This window comes from Notothenia rossii, assembly GCF_949606895.1.
Source record: "Notothenia rossii genome assembly, chromosome: 5".
NCBI lineage: Eukaryota > Metazoa > Chordata > Actinopteri > Perciformes > Nototheniidae > Notothenia > Notothenia rossii.
In genome coordinates, this window is record NC_136903.1 from 3961650 (window position 1) to 3986062 (window position 24413).

The 24413-nt window shown below is 41.9% G+C and overlaps 1 protein-coding gene and 1 long non-coding RNA gene across 2 annotated transcripts; one reads left to right on the forward strand and one right to left on the reverse strand.

The window, feature by feature from the left end:
• The first annotated feature begins 512 nt into the window (after nt 1-512).
• On the forward strand, nt 513-22817 carry LOC307038644. The gene is made up of 4 exons (XR_013808047.1): nt 513-564; nt 1402-1561; nt 1726-1866; nt 22730-22817. It is a non-coding gene; the product is annotated as an uncharacterized lncRNA (long non-coding RNA).
• Nucleotides 14689-24199, reverse strand: LOC307038641 (prosaposin receptor GPR37-like). Its single transcript, XM_079680202.1, has 3 exons — nt 22724-24199; nt 16463-16885; nt 14689-15137 (listed from the first exon to the last, which is right to left on the reverse strand). Exons 1-3 carry the CDS (start codon nt 23786-23788, stop codon nt 14724-14726), a joined length of 1902 nt encoding a protein of 633 aa, XP_079536328.1. The 5' UTR covers nt 23789-24199; the 3' UTR covers nt 14689-14723.
• Nucleotides 24200-24413: the final 214 nt, after the last annotated feature.

Consider the following 24413-nt stretch of genomic DNA (forward strand, 5'->3'; position numbering starts at 1 on the left):
TATTTATTATTCATGTTTTATTTATGTAAATTCAGATGGAACATTACTCATAGTGAAAACCACCCTTGAATGATGGGATACTAGACTAAAAGCTTTAGGAATCCAAACTTTAACATATAAGTACCCCGTATCAAGATGGATGCAAAACAAGTGAAGTTTGACCTTTTTAAAGAGATTTAGAAACGAAAAACCCACTTCTGGGGTCATTTGGGTGGATTTTCCATATCACTGGAACCCATCGGTCGAATTTGATGATTGACACCTCTTTTGAACCGTTAGAGCCAATAGAATCGAGGGGAAGTTCCTAAAATCAATCTAAACATTACCCATTGGTGAATAGAGTGATGCACACGCAGTTTGCCCAAAACCGGAAGCTGTCATACACTCTCGTAGCTATCATAGCTATATATGAAAACTCAGTTTTTTCCATAAATATGGAGATGGATTATCAGTGATCATTTCAAAGTGACACAGACACATTGGATTAACCTATGGATTAACCTTCAGCACCGTTTATCGTTTTAGTGCCATTGATCACGACTTTTGATCAGAACAACATCAAAGGTAAGACAATGTCCCGTTTTTGCTCCATAAAGCTCTGTGTTGTGATGCCTGTGTTTGCTTCCCTTGTCGCGATACCTATAGAATATGTGGAAATCTCAGCTTTAATCTGATATCTTGTATGTGCAGTTACGATAAGTAATAATGGTATTAATCCCTAGAGTTCTGTGCCAAGTTAGCATATTTTTGCTCAGGGCTCATTTAGACGCTTCTTGTGAGACTTGTGTTTTGTTTCGGTAAAAATGGTTCGAATCGTCAATTAGCTGAGTTTCTTCCCGTTAAGTGGGTATGACACATTAATAGGTTTTTAAATGTTAAGAAGCCCTGAGACACAGTTTCGTGAGAAAAAAACCCCCCGCAGCCCCCTGCGATATATAGCTCCAACACTTATTCTTACATTCTTTGTGTTGAATATTTAAAAAATCCATAAAGTGACCAAAACGTTGATTTCAAAGTTGCTCATGACCGGAGATGAAGAGGCTGCTTTATTTTTTGTATATTTCAAGTGGGAACCAGTGGGAAATGTCTAGCCTTAACCTAACTTTGTGTACAGAATAGACTGGAAACAAAGTGTAACAACTAGCCTTAGCTTAGCGTAAAGAAATCAAAGAGTTAGTCTGGCTTTGTCATGAAAAATATCTGCCTCCCAGCACTGAGAAACATTGCATTTGGGTAAAGACAGCATTCATTGTAAAATAAAACGCATTCTGAACTATATGCAGAGCTCGGTTCTGAAACACTCTCATTGTTTGAGATGAGAACGACTGAATTCCTGAGCACAGTGAGATTTTCTGTCACAACATGTTTGGCTTCATCTCACGTCCTCTCATCCATATTCAGGCATCAGCTGCTCCACAGAGGACTCCAGTATCTGAAGAACAGCCCACTGTTGTGAGCCCGATGAATATTTCATGTCTCTTCCTGGTTTCACTACCGTTATGTGGCTGAAAACATTTCTACAGCAGTCATTGTGGCCTAATTAAAAGCTGTTGTGTTATAGGTGAATGCTGGCTCATCTTTGATATAATGTTGAAAAGTTTGACTCGTTACTTCCGGGTACAGACATCTATATGTATTGAGTATATTCACTTTTGAGTATTAGTCTTTGAGATTCTGTCAAACGAATAATAACCATATTTCTCCATGTGTCACAATCTTATGAAGGACCCAAATGCAGCACTCGAGAAACCAAGGAGTATTGGTAATGTTCTTTATTGGTAATAATACCAGAGCAGAGGGATACCAGCAGAACAGTATCAGCCGGATGATGTGCAGGCAAACGAACCAGAGGACAGCGGGCAGAAGGTGAGTCAGGGCCGGGCAGAGGGTCAGGGAGCAGGCGAGGCAGGATAGTCCAAGGACAGGCAGGATCAGGGAACAGGCAGGGTCGGAACCGGGTAGGCAATCTGGTAACAAACGCGTGAAAGACTAGCATGAAGGCAAAGTACGATCTGGCAACCAGTGTGTGTCTGGTGAGGGTTTAAATACTGGCAGTAGAGAAAGAGAGTGGGCAAAAATGTAGGTGTGGTTAACAGATGAGACAGGTCAACACATTCTCACTCCCTAAGCGTTCTGGGGCGACGCTTGGTCAGGGTCCCGTGGCGTCCAGTTGTGACGCGCCAAGGCTCCTTCAGCTTCATAAACGGACTCAAAGAGCTTTCAACTGATTGCAATGAAAATAAAGTATACAAATATAAGTAATAAAAATATAAAACACTGGCATGTAATTTACGTTAGAATAAATAGAATGGTTTTGAACAATAGATGAGAGTAAAATCTACGTCACTTTTTTTGTATGAATTTATGTTTCATCCAATCACAGAGCTTGTTGACTGTTTTGTCAAAGCGGACAGGCGTAGTCACAACAGTAGCTGGGGATTGTGGGTAGTGTAGTCTCTTTGGCGCCCCACATTTCAGAGAAAACAAGTTGTGTCTCAGAATTGAAGGGGAAAACACAAAAGCATTTTACACAATTTAAACCTATCAATGTTGTTTAATTAACAAAGGTAATCTGGTGTTTTTGAGTTGATGAGTAGTGCAGATATCAATGTCAAATCAATCGACAGTAAGGGGAATACTTACTTCCGGGTGTACAATTCTCCGTTATCCAATGGGAATGGACGCTCACATTGCCTTTAAGAGCTGCCGACATAAATGGATGCGGTGCTTCCTTGAGCGTCAAATCCCGCCGCAGATGGGAATACATTGCAATCAGTTGAAAGCTCTTTGCGTCCGTTTATGAAGCTGAAGGAGCCTCGGCGTGTCACAACTGCACGCCACGGGACCCTGACCAAGCGTCGCTCCTGGACGCTTAGGGAGTGAGAGTGTGTCGGACAGGTGAATGGAAAACTACTGTTGAATGATGGAGCATACTGTGACACCATGTATGCATCTATAAATAAAAAATGGCGTACATACCATAACAAAAGATTAGTATCCAAATGTACTGTGAGTCAGATTGCAACCATCTGAACCTTATTTACCCTATGATTTCCAAATGCATTTACCAATACGGTTGCCTTTAGGCCCTCTCTTGGTTTGTCCCTTTTGAGCAATCTGTAGAAACATGGCGGTGCAACAGTGGACTCACATTTAAGACCAGGGGTGTTTCTCAATGTCAAGGAAGGCTGCTCCAGAGCCACTATTTCAAGGATGCTACGTCCTCGAGTGCCGCCGAAGGACTGTTCCAATGTCCAGGATGCTTGGAATTCTACCGAGGCCGTGTCCTTCATTGCGGGAAATTTCGAGGCTGCACATGTGTAGACTCCGCGGTCTTAAAATCCCCACAATGCTTTGCGCACGGACCAATTTCCATTTAAGGCGTTATATACTGATATACAGACCTGTTAGCCTGTTGCCCCATTCTTCGTTTTCCGAGGCTAGGAAGGATTCTTGCATCGCTTCTGAAGGACCTGACTTGGAGGGACTTGTCCTACCAAGGAAGCGTCCTCAACATTGAGAAACACCCCCTATGTAGATAGGGCTCATTCTAAGTTAACAATTCTTAGTTTTAGAAGAATATACTCTAATAAAAACATCTAGATATACATTAACAGCCATTCTTCCTATAAATCCGCCTAGATGCTTATACCTTTGCTGGACCTTCAAGTTTTAATATTGCAACAAGTGAGTTAATTTGAACAAAATTACTAAGAAATTAGGAAGGACTTTACTGTAAGGATGAATTAACGGAGAGACAGATTACTCACCCCCCACCACTCTCTACTCTGAAGGATAAGTGATTATACATTTACGTTCCTCCTCTCCTGGATTTGGGCTCTCCATAAATCCATTATCTGTGAACTCGAGGTCTAATGGTGGCATTACTGTTGCAGAACACACTCTAGATACTAAAGACATCCAGCCATTATCTTGACTGATACCCCGTTAAGCTAAAGTGATGTTTACAGGCCGACCAACAGGAGAGGTCAAAGGAGGGGGTCTCTAACATTACTATTCCTATTTTTTTATTCTTATTATCTTTGTGCTCATACTGTACTTCTCCTATCCTGTTTTTACATCTGAAAGAGTGGTGTGCAGGAATGAGTCCTAAAACCCTAGAAATTAGTTAGCATCTAAGCATGTCTGGTTCCACTGTTTCAACAGTTTTGTGAACATGGTTTTAGGTCGTTAGCCTAAAATAACGTCTGTGGTTAAAACAAGGTGAAGAGATTTTAACATTTGGTTCTTTAAATTCCCCACTGGTGGATTTAAACACAGCGGTTTGTCTAACAAGTGTCTAAGTGCCACCCCTATCCTCCATGACCTCCACTGGCTCCCCATCAAACACCGCATTGACTTTAAAATATTACTTTTCACTTTCAAAGCCCTCAACAACCTTGCCCCCTCCCTACCTTTGTGACCTCATCCAACGACACACCCGTCGCCTCAGGTCTGCTGAAGCTAACCTACTGCAGCCCATCAGGACAAAGCTCCAGACCTGGGGTGGCAGGGCCTTCGCAGCAGCCTCCCCCACACTCTGGAACTCCCTCCCCAGCCACGTCAGATCCGCCATCACTCTCACATCATTCAAACAATCCCTCAAAACTCACCTTTTCACTCTTGCCTTCAACTCGTAATCCACTAACCCCTTGCCCTTATTCCTCCTACCTTACCACTTTCTACTTTTGTTGTTATTTTGTTTTACTTGCTTGTAAGCGCTTTGAGCACCAGGAAAAGCGCTTTATAAATGTAATGTATTATTATTATTATTATTATTAAATGAGACGACTAAACGTCATCACGCCCAACATTAGCCGCCTTTAGCTTAGCGGTGGTGAAGTCATGTGACCGTGCTGTAGTTCCTTTATAGCCCAACATTAGCCACCTTTAGCTTAGCAGTGGATACTTGAAGTCATGTGACCGTGCTGTAGTTCCTTTATAGCCCAACATTAGCCACCTTTAGCTTAGCAGTGGATACTTGAAGTCATGTGACCATGCTGTAGTTCCTTTATAGCCCAACATTAGCCTCCTTTAGCTTAGCGGTGGAGACTTGAAGTCATGTGACCGTGCTGTAGTTCCTTTATAGCCCAACATTAGCCTCCTTTAGCTTAGCGGTGGTGAAGTCATGTGACCGTGCTGTAGTTCCTTTATAGCCCAACATTAGCCTCCTTTAGCTTAGCGGTGGAGACTTGAAGTCATGTGATCGTGCTGTAGTTCCTTTATAGCCCAACATTAGCCTCCTTTAGCTTAGCGGTGGGGACTTGAAGTCATGTGACCGTGCTGTAGTTCCTTTATAGCCCAACATTAGCCACCTTTAGCTTAGCGGTGGGGACGTGAAGTCATGTGACTGTGCTGTAGTTCCTTTATAGCACAACATTAGCCACCTTTAGCTTAGCGGTGGATACGTGAAGTCATGTGACCGTGCTGTAGTTCCTTTATAGCCCAACATTAGCCACCTTTAGCTTAGCGGTGGGGACGTGAAGTCATGTGACCGTGCTGTAGTTCCTTTATAGCCCAACATTAGCCACCTTTAGCTTAGTGGTGGATACTTGAAGTCATGTGACCGTGCTGTAGTTCCTTTATAGCCCAACATTAGCCACCTTTAGCTTAGTGGTGGATACTTGAAGTCATGTGACCGTGCTGTAGTTCCTTTATAGCCCAACATTAGCCACCTTTAGCTTAGCAGTGGTGACGTGAAGTCATGTGACCGTGCTGTAGTTCCTTTATAGCCCAACATTAGCCACCTTTAGCTTAGCGGTGGTGACGTGAAGTCATGTGACCGTGCTATAGTTCCTTTATAGCCCAACATTTGCCACCTTTAGCTTAGCGGTGGTGACGTGAAGTCATGTGACCGTGCTGTAGTTCCTTTATAGCCCAACATTAGCCACCTTTAGCTTAGCGGTGGGGACGTGAAGTCATGTGACCGTGCTGTAGTTCCTTTATAGCCCAACATTAGCCACCTTTAGCTTAGCGGTGGGGACGTGAAGTCATGTGACTGTGCTGTAGTTCCTTAAAGTTTATAGCCCAACATTAGCTTTTGACTTAAAAATCAATAAAGTGGTGTTGATATGTGGAGATTATCCTGCTCAAAAAGTGTAAGTATCATAAACATTTGTTATTTTCAGCAATAATAAAAAATATAATGGAGGAATCCTATTGGCTTAGTGGAGGGAACCAGGGAGATGCCAACATAGTAAAATACCCAGTTGAACACACCCAAACAGCTGATGTCTGTATAATCTGCTCTTCAGATCAGGGGGTGCTTGGGGGGAATAAGAGCTTTATTGTCCCGATTCTTCTCCTTTGTTGGGGATTGCAGCAACATTTCTAGGTCACCGGCTGTGCCTGAACGCCCCGCTGCCCAAACTGATTCTCCTCTGAGGGAATTCATCCCCCCCCCCCACTCCACCTCCCCATATTTCACCCAGTACTGTCAGGGGAAACACGATCAGGAAAACGCTCGCAGCAACAACAGCAGCTAAACTTCTCCAGCCCCTGTGTTCTGTCACAGCAGAAACATCATGGCTGCTGTTTGAGGAGAAAGGCTCTTTCATGGTGATGATTGGGCGGTCTGGCTCTCAGAACCTCGGGATTATCTTCAACCTTTCACCCAGATATCTCAATCTGAGGGGTTAAGCACACATTATTGTCCTCGCATAATAACGGTGATAAGAGCCAGATTCCTCATTTGATATGTGGTCAAAACTATTTGTTGCTCTGTTAGATATTTGAATACTGGATTGCGTTTCTTTATCCAATCTGACGTTTTATACTTATATATACTTACTATACTTTGTGGGGTTTTCCTTTTCCTGTAGTGTGTTATATACTGTAGGTTTTAGTGCATGTCAATGGTCTGCAAAGGCTAAAATCCCTGCGTTCCCTCCAGAGGGAGTTTCTCTCCTGCACACTCCCCCCCTCCCTGAAACACCTCCATTGGACTCCTTTTACTTACCGAACACAGTGACATCACTTTGTAACTCTCACACTTCTATTGGCTAGCGCTCCAACACATTCTACGCGATAAGCTAAGGGGCGGGACATCTCTAAGCGGTTGGCCAATCACAACAGAGCCGGCCAGCTAACCAATGAGAGCAGACTGGGCTCTGGTTTCAGACAGAGGGTGAAAAGAGGTGCTGCAGCACAGACAGTATGAGAACAATAAAGAGCTTTTTGAAGATTAAAGCATGGAGACATGTAGAGACACTACATACTGATATACACCTGAACATCAGCAGGAGAGGACTCTTTAAAGTAGAGACACTACATACTGATATATACCTGAACATCAGCAGGAGAGGACTCTTTAAAGTAGAGACACTACATACTGATATACACCTGAACATCAGCAGGAGAGGACTCTTTAAAGTAGAGACACTACATACTGATATACACCTGAACATCAGCAGGAGAGGACTCTTTAAAGTAGAGACACTACATACTGATATACACCTGAACATCAACAGGAGAGGACTCTTTAAAGTAGAGACACTACATACTGATATACACCTGAACATCAGCAGGAGAGGACTCTTTAAAGTAGAGACACTACATACTGATATACACCTGAACATCAGCAGGAGAGGACTCTTTAAAGTAGAGACACTACATACTGATATACACCTGAACATCAGCAGGAGAGGACTCTTTAAAGTAGAGACACTACATACTGATATACACCTGAACATCAGCAGGAGAGGACTCTTTAAAGTAGAGACACTACATACCGATATACACCTGAACATCAGCAGGAGAGGACTCTTTAAAGTAGAGACACTACATACTGATATACACCTGAACATCAGCAGGAGAGGACTCTTTTTGTATGTTGCATTGGCAAACCACACGTCCTCTGTTTTTTAGACAGAACTACACAAAACTAAGCTTTTTCTGTTGTTTTGATTGTTTAAACTTTTTATTGCGTGTCTGTTTTTGAAGCTGTTTTGATGTTTAGCCGTGCGACAAAGGAATAAAAGACATTATCCTCACCTTCCAGGACGAGGGCTTTGGTTGCCGTGGAGGCCTGGCTCCTGTCCACCAATCAGAGGTTAGTGATCTCCACCCCCCCCCCAACCAACATTAGTCTGCACCCAGAGTGCATGCTGGGAGCTTTTGGAGAAGGTCAGTGATCAGCCTGTACCCGTTGCCCCTTTGTCTCTGAATGAATGGGGCTGTCTAATTACTGCCTTGTTTACAAAAGACTCAAAACACGCCGGTTCGATGCCAGAGAGCGAATCAAAGCCAAGTGATTAGGGAAGAATGTGGTGTACGCACAAAGAGTCTCCTCCGGATGATTATGGGGCTGAATGCAATTAGACAAGAATGTTATGTCATTATGCAAATCCACTTTTACATGATTTTAACTCTTTGATTATGAGGAAAAAACCCTGATATTTGACCAAATTTGACTGTAATTGTTCCATTTGAAGAACAAGAATCATAATTTCCTGAAGCATCTGCGTAAAGCAAGACGGTATATCCACTAAGAAAATGAGGCGTTCAAATGTTAAATCTTAAATTGAGAGAGGCTGAGAGAAAGAGCACAGGAGACACGAAGGGAAAACTGAGTAAAACTGGACATAGAAGAGATTGGAAATGAGGGGATGTCAGTCGGAGAGACATTTCTTCATGAATTTGATCCAGCTAACGATACAAATAAACCAAAAACAGATTAACATGAATACTGCCTTCTCAAGAGTGTCGAAATAAGTACTCCTGATCCTAGAAAGTACAAATACTAAGGTTTTGAAATACTCCACTATAAGTAAAAGTCCTGATTTTAAAATTGCAATGATTTGCATTACAGTGATGCATTTGCATAAAAACAAAGCATTGGGTCGTAAAAAAACCCGCCTGATGCGTAGATGGCCAGACGGGAATTCTGTAAATTCCCCCAGGCGTGAATCGGGTCGTTTTCCGCAAATTACCCTGTTCTACTTTTCTCGGATGAGCAGGAATGCTTCGGGCTGTAATGAATGACCTCCTGTATGTTGAACATCATTTACAAACATCCACATTGTAGTCTTGTCTGTTTTAGAGTCACCGACAGCAAGATGCCAAGAACTGAATCCCACCTCTCAAGAATTAAGAAACTGTTTATACAATCCATCATTAAAGAGGCCCTATTCTGCTTCTTGTGGTTGTCCCTCTCCTGTGCGTTCTATAGGTTTGTGTGCATGTTAATGGTCTGCAAAGGCTAAAATCCCTGTGTTCCCACTTTGTGAACATTAAAGCATGAAGACATGTCACAGTAGAGACACTAAACTCTCATGTGATACTGAACATGAGCTTAACATCCTCTTTTAATATATCGTTACAGTTTTTGGACTGTGATAAACATTTGGTTGGAGATTGTGTCTCAAATGTCCGCACCAAAAACACTTAAGTTGTTGTTCTATGGCTCAGACATGCAATTTTCTGTAAAATCTTGGAAGCCAGCATCCATTGAATTGCCGAACTGTAGTGTTGATCATTTAATGCCTTTAACCTTTAATATATTCTCATGTATTTTAGCTTGACAGATCATTTTAATGCTACTGCTCACTGACATGGTTTTAAAGAAATTATTCTCAAACATTTTGCTTTTGAAACATCTTCAAATCCACATATTCAATCAGGGATTTCAACGTTATTTGGCGTTCGGTATGACCCCATCAGAAAGCTAATTCTTCCACCTCTGTATTTCTAACATCCCCGTGAACATCCCTGAACAGGAAGTGTCTCTCAGCGTCAGACTGCAGCGGTTCGGAGCAGAAAGAGTGATTGAGTCTGATGTTTCTCTGCAGACTCCCTCCCTCCTCCCCACAGTGGGAGGCGAGGACAATGGCGTACTGTCTGTCTGTGCGGCGCGCATGTTGACGAACCGATGGCGAGGGAAAAAACAGTCGAGGGTGACTTAGCAAATGAACTGCAACTGTAGCTTTTCTATTTAAAGGTCACCTATCATGCTATTTTTAGGCAATAGCTCAGGTCTCAGATATATAAAAATATATAAAAAACATGTCTATGAAGTGTTTTGCTCAAAATACCAAACAGATCACCCATTAGCCATGCCTCATATCCCTCTATTTCACTTCCTGTTTCAAAAGTGCTGATTTGGGGTATAAAGCTTAAAAAAAAATTAAATTGATAAAAAAATAAAAAAGGAGGGGGCTGAGCTCATGCGGGACCCGGCAGCTACTGTCTAAACTAAATGCTGCCGTGATGAAACACCATATCATGGATTATCAAGGATTCTCTCTGAAACAGTATGGAGCTCAAAGGCTTTCTCTCTTGCCGGTTATACCACAAGGTGAGTTCCTTTTTACTTCCTGCTTCTTCACACACATGCTCTCCAGTACAGGTTAGCTCTGAGTGTTAGCCATGCTAATGTAAACACCGACCATATTACGTCCAAAACAGTCGGGCATTGTTTCTGATAGCAACGTTTCTGATTGGGCCGTGGGTCCACATTTCAGATATGACGTCATATCGGACGCAAATCTGGATCAGCTCCGTTGTTCCCCCGTTTTTAGAGATTTGGGTACGGAGGAAAAGAGAGGGTTTTATTTTCTGACGCTGCGTGAGTTCCCCGACACACCAGGGACACATGTTTATGTAGAAAATACATCAAAAAGTGCATTTTGCATGATAGGTCCCCTTTAAGGACTGTTTATTTATTGTGTCTTAATTTCTCTAATGTACATTGCCTTGTTTTTTATGCTGCTGCAACGCAAACATTTCCCAAATTGGGATCAATAAAGTATCTATCTATCTATCAACATCTGACCACTAGAAATGTTTAATTTTCAAGATGGCGTGGAGGACACGTTTCAACATAATGAAAGCAACTTTTTGCAGAATAAAACATGTTTTTGCTTTGCTTTCTGTCCATGCCTGCAGTTGTTTGTTGCACTAACTGTAACTGAGGGGATGAGAGCATGTTGTGCTGAGTCTGACGGTCAACAATGGAGACTGTGTCCTGAAGAAGAAGAAGCTCACTCTGTTCTTCAGTTTTCTTGGATTTGCTTGTTTCCTTCAGAGCATCTCTTCTTGTCTTGCAACAACAAAGACACCTCTTATTTCCAAATGTGGATACACATGCTAAGCTAACCTCTAGTTATAAAGATGTAGGGTAAACTCGTAGATGTAGGGTATTTTCTCATTTAGTGTTTAAACGTTATGAAACACATTGAGGTCATAATCATTTTCTTACGTCATGTAAATTGTTTCATGATAAGGGACCTCATATTGCTGGTGTTCAGGTGTATATCAATATGTAGTGTCTCTACTTTAAAGAGTCCTCTCCTGCTGATGTTCAGGTGTATATCAGTATGTAGTGTCTCTACTTTAAAGAGTCCTCTCCTGCTGATGTTCAGGTGTATATCAGTATGTAGTGTCTCTACTTTAAAGAGTCCTCTCCTGCTGATGTTCAGGTGTATATCAGTATGTAGTGTCTCTACTTTAAAGAGTCCTCTCCTGCTGATGTTCAGGTGTATATCAGTATGTAGTGTCTCTACTTTAAAGAGTCCTCTCCTGCTGATGTTCAGGTGTATATCAGTATGTAGTGTCTCTACTTTAAAGAGTCCTCTCCTGCTGATGTTCAGGTGTATATCAGTATGTAGTGTCTCTACTTTAAAGAGTCCTCTCCTGCGGATGTTCAGGTGTATATCAGTATGTAGTGTCTCTACTTTAAAGAGTCCTCCCCTGCTGATGTTCAGGTGTATATCAGTATGTAGTGTCTCTACTTTAAAGAGTCCTCCCCTGCTGATGTTCAGGTGTATATCAGTATGTAGTGTCTCTACTTTAAAGAGTCCTCTCCTGCTGATGTTCAGGTTTACATCAGTATGTAGTGTCTCTACTTTAAAGAGTCCTCTCCTGCTGATGTTCAGGTGTATATCAGTATGTAGTGTCTCTACTTTAAAGAGTCCTCTCCTGCTGATGTTCAGGTGTACATCAGTATGTAGTGTCTCTACTTTAAAGAGTCCTCTCCTGCTGATGTTCAGGTGTATATCAGTATGTACTGTCTCTACTTTAAAGAGTCCTCTCCTCCTGATGTTCAGGTGTACATCAGTATGTAGTGTCTCTACTTTAAAGAGTCCTCCCCTGCTGATGTTCAGGTGTATATCAGTATGTAGTGTCTCTACTTTAAAGAGTCCTCTCCTGCTGATGTTCAGGTTTACATCAGTATGTAGTGTCTCTACTTTAAAGAGTCCTCTCCTGCTGATGTTCAGGTGTATATCAGTATGTAGTGTCTCTACTTTAAAGAGTCCTCTCCTGCTGATGTTCAGGTGTACATCAGTATGTAGTGTCTCTACTTTAAAGAGTCCTCCCCTGCTGATGTTCAGGTGTACATCAGTATGTAGTGTCTCTACTTTAAAGAGTCCTCTCCTGCTGATGTTCAGGTGTATATCAGTATGTAGTGTCTCTACTTTAAAGAGTCCTCTCCTGTTGATGTTCAGGTGTATATCAGTATGTAGTGTCTCTACTTTAAAGAGTCCTCTCCTGCTGATGTTCAGGTTTACATCAGTATGTAGTGTCTCTACTTTAAAGAGTCCTCTCCTGCTGATGTTCAGGTGTATATCAGTATGTAGTGTCTCTACTTTAAAGAGTCCTCTCCTGCTGATGTTCAGGTGTACATCAGTATGTAGTGTCTCTACTTTAAAGAGTCCTCCCCTGCTGATGTTCAGGTGTACATCAGTATGTAGTGTCTCTACTTTAAAGAGTCCTCTCCTGCTGATGTTCAGGTGTATATCAGTATGTAGTGTCTCTACTTTAAAGAGTCCTCTCCTGTTGATGTTCAGGTGTATATCAGTATGTAGTGTCTCTACTTTAAAGAGTCCTCTCCTGTTGATGTTCAGGTGTACATCAGTATGTAGTGTCTCTACTTTAAAGAGTCCTGTCCAATTGGATGTTTAAATTGTACTAAATGCTCTCCACTGTTAATTGTATAACTCATAAGTAAATGTAAATAAACATTTCATCCAGATTAACCGTCTAATTTCACCACCATTGTTCAGAAACATTTATAAACATTTTAAAATAGTTCTTTAATTAAAGTGACATTTCTCTTGTGGCTAAAAAAACAAAAACAACAACAACAACAACAACAACAACAACAACAGTAACTCTGTCACATTGCAAACAGAGCAGAGTTTCACACGCAGCATCAACAGCCATCCCACTGACTCACTCACAAGGAAATAAACATTCAATATAATAAAATCACAGCTGCTGATAGTGGACGTTGTTGACGATGAGTTTTTATGCCTACACAACAATTCAAGTGAGTACAACGATATTTTAGGAGTCCTCCGGAGATAAACAATGTATCTTGGCGCTATTTAAAGGAAGTTCAAACGATGCAAGACCAATTAATTAAGGATTTCTAAAAACAAATTGCCGTAAAGACTTTTAGTGAGTCAGCTGCACAGAAACAAGACATTTTCTAAAGGGAAATCATAACATTTAAGATATTTATGATCGGTTTTGACTTATCGTGAGTTCCTAATACAGCGATGTCCCTTTCTCCAATAGCAACTTTAACAATAACCATACATAGGGAGGGTAACATTTCCAGTAAAACCATAACCCAGACCAACTAAAATAATCTTTTCTTTTCAAGGAAATGAAATTGAAAAGACAGACGCGTAAAATAAATTCACTTATCTGAAGACTTCAAACCACTTTCCATGTCTGCCCTCAGCTTCTGTGAAATACAGTGATGATAAAGAAACAGTGCATCTCAGTAGAATATATGGTGAGTACAAATAAAAAGGAACTAAACAAATACAGGTGATGAACTAATACTGTCTGTGAGATCTTTTATATATAAACTCTGTAAACAGTGAAGGACGGCTTCAGTCTGTCCGTCAGTAAACTCAAACGTGTCCAACAGTTTTTAGGACATCAGGAATTCACAGCCTGATGTGTCAACGCGTCCATCGAAAAACTTCTCAGCAGGATAGAGTCGTGCAGGGATGACGTATTTCTGCAGTCCGACCCTGAAGTTAGCTTTGCAAAGGGACCCCATTTACAAAAAGCCAAGGGTTTCTTCCATTGGATTTTGGATTATTGGGGAAAATAAGCTCTGTGCAAACAAACGTTTAAATATCAATTAAAATACAATTTTGAATGAATTACTGTGAAGCTGCAGAGATATCCCGACGTAATAATTGTATTCTACAGACTTTTTATGTCACTTGTTAGACGCTTTTATCCAAAGTGATGATGATGATCAATCTTCCTAGTATCGTGAATCATACCGCTGCTGCAATATCAGTCGAAATAATCACACTAAGATCTTTTTCTGTATTTGTCAACGTATTTTATGTCGTAGAATAAAACATGAAAAACTCTTCAGCTTGTGTTAACCACAGAACACATTGAAACAAACCATTGACTTCCAAACGAAGGAACCAAATATGCAAACTCAATCCGAGGTTTGTAGGACTCACCACTCAATATGGACCCAGAAGCCGTAACTTTCTAACGTATTTTATGCCATAGAATAAAATGTGAAAAACTCTTCAGCTTGTGTTAACCACAGAACTCATTTCCAACCTTTTAACCCAAAACACATTCAAACAAACCATTGGCTTCTACACGAAGGAACCAGAAATGCAGTCCAAGGTCTTCAACTCAAGTCAAAATCAAAGTCAGTCGCGGTCAAAGTCTTTTTTAGGACTCATTCCATTCCTGCACCACTCTACAAGGACCCAGAATCTGTTGACTCTTCCTCCTCAGCAGTGCGTGCCCACGTGGCTGCAGGAGGCGGATGTGGACGGCTCCCCACGAAGCGTCCCAAACGGAGACAACTCCAGTTCGGCGGAGGTGATATCGTTCTCGTTGTCGCTGGTTTCGGCGTCGGAGCGCGACGACGTGCCACATTCTTCACAGCAGCAGCAGCAGCAGTCCAGGAAGGCTCTGGTGAACGGCTGGCAGAGCGAGAAGAGCAACACGGGCGTCACCGCAGACTTACTGAACAGAAGCATCTGGCTGACCAGCTGCAGGATGTCCAGCGTCCTGCGAGGGATTCCCGCCGCCATGTACGCCCAGATGATGTTGCAGATGTTCTCCGGGATGATGCAGAAGCCGTAGAGGATCGCCAACGCCACGACCGCGCAGTTCATCTGGCTCTCCAGCTGGATCTGCTTCTGAAGAGGAGATGAGATACAATAAGATAAGTCAAGATGGTCAAGATGGTCAAGATAAGTCAAGATAAGATAAGTCCAGATAAGTCAAAGTATTTCAAGATAAAATAAGTCAAGATAAGTCCAGAGAATTCGAGATAAGTCGAGATACTGTTAGTCAAGATAAGTCAATATAAGACAAGATAAGTCAAGATACTGTTAGTCAAGCTAAGTCAAGATACTGTTAGTCAAGCTAAGTCCAGATAAGTCAAGATACTGTTAGTCAAGATAAGTCAAGATACTGTTAGTCAAGCTAAGTCAAGATAAGTCAAGATACTGTTAGTCAAGCTAAGTCAAGATAAGTCAAGATACTGTTAGTCAAGCTAAGTCAAGATAAGTCAAGATACTGTTAGTCAAGCTAAGTCCAGATAAGTCAAGATACTGTTAGTCAAGCTAAGTCAAGATAAGTCAAGATACTGTTAGTCAAGCTAAGTCAAGATAAGTCAAGATACTGTTAGTCAAGCTAAGTCCAGATAAGTCAAGATACTGTTAGTCAAGCTAAGTCAAGATAAGTCAAGATACTGTTAGTCAAGCTAAGGCCAGAGAATTCGAGATAAGTCAAGATACTGTTAGTCAAGATAAGTCAATATAAGACAAGATAAGTCAAGATACTGTTAGTCAAGATAAGGCCAGAGAATTCAAGATAAGTCAAGATACTGTTAGTCAAGATAAGGCCAGAGAATTCAAGATAAGTCAAGATACTGTTAGTCAAGATAAGTCCAGATAAGTCAAGATACTGTTAGTCAAGCTAAGTCCAGATAAGTCAAGATACTGTTAGTCAAGCTAAGTCCAGATAAGTCAAGATACTGTTAGTCAAGCTAAGTCCAGATAAGTCAAGATACTCTTAGTCAAGCTAAGTCAAGATAAGTCAAGATACTCTTAGTCAAGCTAAGTCCAGATAAGTCAAGATACTGTTAGTCAAGCTAAGTCCAGATAAGTCAAGATACTGTTAGTCAAGCTAAGTCCAGATAAGTCAAGATACTGTTAGTCAAGCTAAGTCCAGATAAGTCAAGATACTGTTAGTCAAGCTAAGTCCAGATAAGTCAAGATACTGTTAGTCAAGCTAAGTCCAGATAAGTCAAGATACTGTTAGTCAAGCTAAGTCCAGATAAGTCAATATACTGTTAGTCAAGCTAAGTCAAGATAAGTCAAGATACTGTTAGTCAAGCTAAGTCAAGATAAGTCAAGATACTGTTAGTCAAGATAAGTCAAGATAAGTCTGAATAAGTCCAGATAAGATAAGAAACAAATACAATAGAGAAAAGGAAATAAAATTGCTCTTTTCTTACATTCTTGCTGCCTCGAACACACTCTCTCTCTGCGCGTCGGATCTTGCGCGCGGTGAGCAGGGAGCTGAAGATGGTGAAGAGCGTGGGGAGGCAGAAGTAGCATCCGAAGTACCACCAGAGACGGGCGCCATCATACGTCAGGCCGAGGACGTACAGCGTGTCCGGCAGATCGGTGGAGATCCGAACCACGCAGCGCTCGCACGGCTCTACGTTCGGCGGGTCGCTGTCCTCCGTCACCAGCTGTCGGATCAGAAGCTCGGGCAGCGCCAGTAGCAAGGCGCCAATCCAGATTACGGCCAGTTTGGCGGTAGTGGACGCCCAGTTCTCGATCATCTCGTAGTACATCTGCACGTTGGAGGCGGCGCGGAATCGATCGATGCATAAAGCGCAGAGAGTGAAGGTCGTGACCCCGAGAGACGCCACCTGGTGGAGAAGAGGAGAGTGGGGTTAGACTTTGTAGGAATATAGAGAAGTGCAACAAATGGAAAAAATATTGACCGTATGATCATTTAAACCCAAGATGGAGATGCTAAGAATATATTCACAATATTTGGAGAAAATATAAAAAAAACATTTGGGGATTTAGGTCGATTTGGAGAAGAAATGCGACTGATGACAAAATAAATGTGAAGATTTTGAAATAAATGAAAACATGACAGTAACACAGAGAGACGCCACCTGGTGGAGAAGAGGAGCGTCAGCGTTTTGATTCTGGTTCCAGCACAGTGAGTCTTAATAAAGAGAAGTGCAAAATTAAAAATATATATCTATAAACTGACCATATGCAAATGTAGACCTAAAATGGAGAAGTCAAGAATAAACTTACAATATTTGGAGAAAATATTTTAAAACATTTGAGTTTGAATTTTCTAAAGAGTTGTGTTTGGACTTTAAACTTTGCTCTAAATCCTGTTCTACTGTACATATTATAAATATGATTGTATATTTGACAATCATAACATTCAACTGCTCTGAACTGTTTATTTATAGGAGGTTAGAAATATGTCTTAAAAATTACAAATGTATTCCTGTGAAATGTTTCCATGACTTGACAACGAATTTCTCAGAAGATTGAGACTCTATTATAAAAAAACATTAATCTGTATTCCCCTCAAACTATTTCACCAAGCGTTCACGATATGAAGACACTGTAAATGAGTTTATTTGACCTCACTGTGATACTGGAGCACTAAGGAGACTAAAAACTGAACTGAGTCTGTAAACGTGTTAATGCTGCTTCACAGACCACAGCTGGTGTGTCAGTCCAACAGTTCACTGTGTGTGACAGACCACAGACAGACACACAGGAGTCTGTGTGTGTGTGTGTGTGTGTGTGTGTGTGTGTGTGTGTGTGTGTGTGTGTGTGTGTGTGTGTGTGTGTGTGTGTGTGTGTGTGTGTGTGTGTGTGTGTGTGTGTGTGTGTGTGTGTGTGTGTGTGTGTGTGTGTGTGTGTGTGTGTGTGTGTGTGTGTGTGTGTGTGGACAGAGCGACGCTGCTGACAGTCATAAACAACATGATGTCACTTCCTGTCGAGCTGCTACTTCTCTAGCTGCTACTTCTCTAGCTTGTGTGTGTGTGTGTGTGTGTGTGTGTGTGTGTGAGAGGACAGAGCGACGCTGCTGACAGTCATAAACAACATGATGTCACTTCCTGTCTAGCTGCTACTTCTTTAGCTTCTGTCAGTCAAAACAATATCGCTTTGGTATCAAAATAAATCGTGTCCGTGGTTTATTGTCGATATTCAATGAAAAAAAAAGATATTTAAATATGAAAACATCTTGATTTTAACAAAGGACTTTCTAAATAGCATTAAAAAACTGCACTGCAATTAAATACGCACCATTTCAAATGTTTAGTCCATATTCTCTGCTGTGTTAAAGCACATATTTAAAAATGTGGATGGGACACAACCATAATTTGAAATGTATGAAGGGAAAACAAATTGATTATATTTTTGGGTTTAATAATCTTAAATAAGCAACAGAAGTGAAGTGTCCATGTTTGTCTGATTTTAGGAACATGTGTGATATTTATCCCCTCATTGAATCTATCAGAGCGTAAAATATAGTGGTTTATTAAGTGCAGGTAAATCAGAGATATTAGATCATTATTTTATGTCCAGATACATGGAGTAATTGTTGCGGTGAAGCCTTATTTCATATTTTATTAAGATGTAAGTGTGTTTTCTGTTATAAATGTGGAACTAAATGAAAGGACAGTCTACACTTAAATTAGATAATAAAAATAAGTGAGGAAAATGTTAAATAGAGAGGCGAAGTCCCGCCCATCTACTTCCGCCCCATGGGACCTTATTTCGGAAAAAGTATGTATCGAAGTCAATGGAGAGAGAAAACGTATCTTTCGATCCCGTTTAAATTTTGCCACAAATTACACATATGATGTTTGCCAATCTTAAAAAATAATTTCCATGTCAAAAAAGTCACAGTTTGTCGTAAAACTGTTGAAATATAAGACTATGAATAATACGCAACTAGAAAGACTACAAATCCCAGAGTCCCGGTCCCGCATGCTGGCTCTAATGAACCGACTAACTCCCCTTGTGTGTATGTACAGCTCTCAACATGCCCAGACTTGGAGTGATTTTCACCTCTTTTAATACTTTCCGCCTCATTCTGAAAGAAAGAAGTGAAATGTGCCAACGTGACGGCCGTCTTGGTGTGTGGTGCGAGATGGGAGATGTAGTTCATTGTTCACACAAAACAAAGTGTTACTTACCAGTTTTACGACACATTTTTTTTTTTTTACTCGCAAAATTATCTTTTAAATTGACAATCATCATATGTGTAATTCGTGGTACAATTCAAACGGGATCGAGAGATAATCCTTCTCTCCCCATGGACTTCAATACATACTTTTTTCCGAAATAAGGTCCCATGGAGCTCCCCCGGAAAGGGAGGGACTTCGCCTCTCTATAGTGCTGACAGTTGGAGATCAGTATATCATTAATGTCATCATGTAGGTCATCTCCTCAAACAGAGAGCTGCTGCTGCTGCTAAGAGGATTAAACTCAACCAACACATCGTTTACAATAAAAAGCTTTAAAAACCATGCCAACCTGCTGCTAACGTTCACATATTTGACATATCAGCGGAATTAAAACATGTCAATATTGTTGACTTCCGCTCAACTTCAACAACACTGGGATTACAAACACATGTTAAACTACACTGCATGGACAAAAGTACGTGAAACGCTGAAGCTTTGTTATTCAAAATCCATTCTTTCTAAAACTGGCTGCAAGGATTTGTCACCATTTTGCCACAAAAGCAGCATAATGGTCCTAAACTGACGGTCTACAGAGATAAGAATGGAGCCAGTCCTTCCTACAACCAGGACTTTATTGCCTGTACAGCACTTTGGTTAACTGAGGTTGTTTTACATGTGCTATATAAATAAATAAAGATTGAGATTGAACCCTCAACAAAAACACACCCGTTTGCTATGCAGGGTCAAACATGGTGGAACGAGCTCCACATTAGGCGCATTCACACCGCAGTACTTTTCCCACAAAGGTTCATGAGAACTTAGTTCATCAGAACTCTTTAGTTCTGATGAACTAAGTACAGATCGCGTTCACACCGGAATAAGTCCCTGGGGGTGGATTAGGCAAATAAAGCCGCTGACGTCACTTCTTCTTCTTCTTCTTCTTCTGCTTTGGGTTTACTGGCAGGCCGCAAACAACTTCACGGCGTATACTGCCACCCAAAATCCCCGGCCGGAAGTCCCCGGAGTTAGGGACTGGCTTCAGTAGAAGCTGCCGGGACTCCCAGCAGCTTCTACTGAAGCCTTCCGAGTAAACGGCCAGAACGCCGACACCTCCTCATCTCCACCGCTCCCATGTTTTATTTTGTGTTGCCATAAGTTAGTCTCTCTGTGTTTCTGCGCTGGGCTAATGCTAATGCTAATAATGCTAATGCGAGGATAATAAAATGGCGGCTTCACAACACTTTTTTTTTAGTTTTACGGGACGTGGTTTGCAATCCGCCCAGCCAATCAGAAATATAGCTCTTTTCTCACAAGAGAGCCGCATGAGAGTCCCTGCTCTCTAGCAGGGACGGAAAAGGGGGTAAAAAGGTTCTCATTAACTAATTTGAGTTCCGGCTCTTTTTGGTGTGAACGCGACATTTCGGAACTATATCGGAACTAAAGTGGGAAAAGTACTCCGGTGTGAACGCGGCTAATGACATCAGGACAGCAGAGAGTCTAACCGTCTTCAGCAGACTGCAAACCCAGCTGTTTCAACTGCACTTTGGTCCTTAAAATACAAAACAAATCCTTCTAATTTCTGTATCTAGTACTTCAAAAGGTTTGGCTAATTGAAGGTAATGTACTCAGGCTCTGTTTAATAAAATGTTTTGTTGCGTCATGGCGTTTATGTCTGCCTGATGGTTGGCTCCAGTTTACCTCAAACATGTTGGAGAGCGTTGAGGTGCGCAAACAAGTGAAGTTCTTCGGCACCTAACAGAAAAACTATTTATTTTTGGAGTTGGCTTTGTGCAAAAACTGCCTTAACGTTTTAAGTATATGATATTATGTCATCCTGCAGCTTTAAGATTTCCTTAAGTGAGATTAAACGGACGGATTTATGTTGAAACCAAAAGAAGATCTGAACTGTGAACGTCCAAATATATCCAGATCTGAACGTAGAGGAGGGGTCGTTTTCTGAGACACTCTTCATTAATCCTGATCTCCTCTCTGATTGGACGACAGGATGTTCAGCAGGTGTCGTGTTGTTGACTCTGATCAGATTAAAAGACTTAAGGGCGACATTAAACCCGACTAAACCCTGAGTGCAGTCTGGAGACACTCTTTGAAGTCTAATCAACCTCATGTTGTTTCTACATTACCAACTAAAGCTCATGAACACATCGAGGTCCGAAGAACGACTCCCAAAATCTGGAAATGGGAATATCAGAGGAGCAGGAAATGGATCATCGTCTGAGTGCCAGTCTAGCTATCACAGTATAATTAAATCAGTTAGTTTTAAACCACAAAAACGTTTAATGATCTATTTCAGACATTCAGAAATGTTAAACATTGTCTTATTATCAATCTACCATTTTGTTTGTGTTTGAATTATCCAAGAACCAGTTTCATTTCCAAGTTCCAATCACGAAGAAGGAGGTTCAACGCCATCAAGACACTATATTTTGTAATACTTGATGTAATACTGAAGAATTCTGTCTGAAAAACAATGTTTTATAAGGCTGTTAATGTCTGTTTAACACCATACTACGTTTTTTTTATATCAATAGGCCTGCGCGATAGAAAATCATATATCACAGCATTTTTAATCAATTATTTCAAACTGTGTTGTAGGGTTGACTATTGGCGCTTCCACAAAAGATTCATACAATGAGATGATTGATTAAAAAAAAAAAGTCTGGTGAATGTAGAAAATGATTCCTTAATGCAGCCTTTAAAACCACCAATGTGATTTTAAAATATCCAACACTACGAGGATATCTCATCCCAAAAATATATCAAATAATATCGATATTGTCCAACCGTATCTAAAAAACCTCACCAACAAGTAAACTAACATCTAATTTACGAAGAGCAGAGATGGCAAAAGTACACACATCCTTTACTCAAGTAGAAGTACAGATACTCGTGTTTAAAAATACTCTGGTGAAAGTAGAAATACTGACTAATCTTCTTTACTCAAGTCAAAGTAAAGAGGCTTTGAAATGTACTTCAGTAAAAAGTACCCATAACTAGCAGCTGTTTTAAAGAGTACCTGACCTCCCTTTATATTAATAGAACAATAATGTCATTGTTAGCTAATGAATGTTTCCATGCTGAACAACGGCAACATGACAACGTTTCCATTGGTCCCTCTTCTTTAGAGAAGACCAGGAAATGATGGATACACGGATCGTGTTCAAATCAATAGGCACGCAATGACTCTAACTAATAATGATCACGCCACCAAACACACATTCAGACTAAAGGAACCAGCCTGTTTGGAAAATGAGAGAAGTAGAAAGTACAGGTATTTGGGTTCAAAATGTAAGAAGTAGAAAGTACAGGTATTTGGGTTCAAAATGTAAGAAGTAGAAAGTAAAAAGTCGTCAGAAAAATAAGTAGTGGAGTAAAGTAGGCTACTGATACCAGAAACATGTAGGCTACTTAAGTACAGTAACGAAGTATTTGTATTCCACTACTACCCATCTCTGAGGAAGAGTCAGTCACTTCCGGTTTGTACCCCCCCCCCCCCCCCCCTTTCTTTTATCTCACCTCCAGGTAGGGGATGATCCTGCACGAGAGCTCCCCCAGCAGCCAGTTCTTGGTGAGCTCGTGGAAGAGCACGAGCGGCAGGCAGAAGAAGATGATGATGAAGTCCCAGAGCGCGAGGTTGGCCAGCAGCGAGTTGGAGATGCTCCTCATGTAGTAGTTGTGACACACGATGCACATCAGAGACACGTTCCCGATGATGCCCACGCTGAAGATGAGAGCGGAGAAGATCAGGATCGCGTACGCGCCGCACGCCTCCGCGGTCACCGGGTAGAAAGGGTTCTTCAGCTGCTTCCGGCGCGTGCGTGGGTTCCCCGGAGTGGTGTCGGGATAGTCCGGCACAGAATACTCTTCCTCCTCTTCCTCCACCTCATAGTCCGTGGAGTTTAAGGGGGGTTCTTGTTCCTGCGCCATGGAGGCTTGGTCCGCGTCACTTCGCTTCCTTCTGCCGCGTTTCGCGCTTCGCTTCTGCCGAAAAGTGTGTCCATGTTGGGTTTTTTCAAGCACTTCTCCCGGTTTGCATCCATGACTCACATCAGGCGTCTTTATATCCACGTGTAAAGCTTCGCGTTCGCGTAGCATGTGCTGCGATCCGTGTTGCGCGTCGCTTTTACGCACCTGTGATCCAAACGGCACAGAGGGTGACCGCCTGTGCCGCCTGTTGTGTCCAATCCTTGTCAAGTTACAAGTGCTTCCATGTTTTTTTCCAATCACTTCTCCCTGTTTGCACCCACTACTCTCACTGGGTTTGTTTATATCCGTGCGTAAAGCTTCGTGAACACGCTCTCCGTTTTGCGCGTCGCTTTTACGCACAGCGTGCCCGGGTGTCTGTGTCCTCAGCAGCTCAGAGGGTGACAGATTTATAGTCTCCAGCCCCGAGGGCTCTGCACCGCCCGTCCTCTCATTGTCCTCCCCGATTACTGTGCGCCATCTTCGGCTCTGTGCAGTCCTCTCAGCGGCTGTGGATGCAAAGTGAGGGCTGAAAGTCGCCTTTGTTTTGTGGATCTGAGTCGCGAAGGCCTCGCTGCACAGCCACAAACACAAAAACCCCGAAAATGGAAGCAGCATCGTGTGATTCTGTCTAACCCGTGACTTCGAAATGGTTCCAAAATGATCGATCCATCCCTGGCTTTTGACAAAAAAAGCGAAATTATCAACTCAAACTGCGATCAGTTTTCCTTCATCTTTGCGCGTAAAAAGCTTCCACTAACTCTTTGGTGGTGTATCAGAGGTGCACCTGTTTGGTTTGGGTGCGTCCCGGAGCAGCTCCAGTCTGGAGGCATCACCAACGAGACCAGAGCGGAATAGTTTCCTCAAACTGGGTGGGAAAAAAAGTTAACTGACCGTTCAGGTCCTAAAAGGTGTTGAAAGAACCTGGGGAAAGTCCACCTTCGTCCCGGGAGGATTCTGTGAGAACAGCCGCTCCTGAGCGCTCAGAGGCCGGGGAGAGAGAGGTGAAATGCGGCCAGTGGAGACCCCGAGCTCCGTGTGAGAGAAAAGAGGACCAGAGAGAGGAGGAGGAGGAGAAAAAGGGGGGGAGGGAGGGGGAGGGGGAGGAAGAGGAGGGGGTCATCTGTCAAACCTCTGATCCGATTATAAACTGTTCAAATAACACACTGAGAGTTAATCTGGGATATCATGTGGGAATTACACTTTCAAAATCAGCATTATATTTAGTTTTATGTCAAAGATA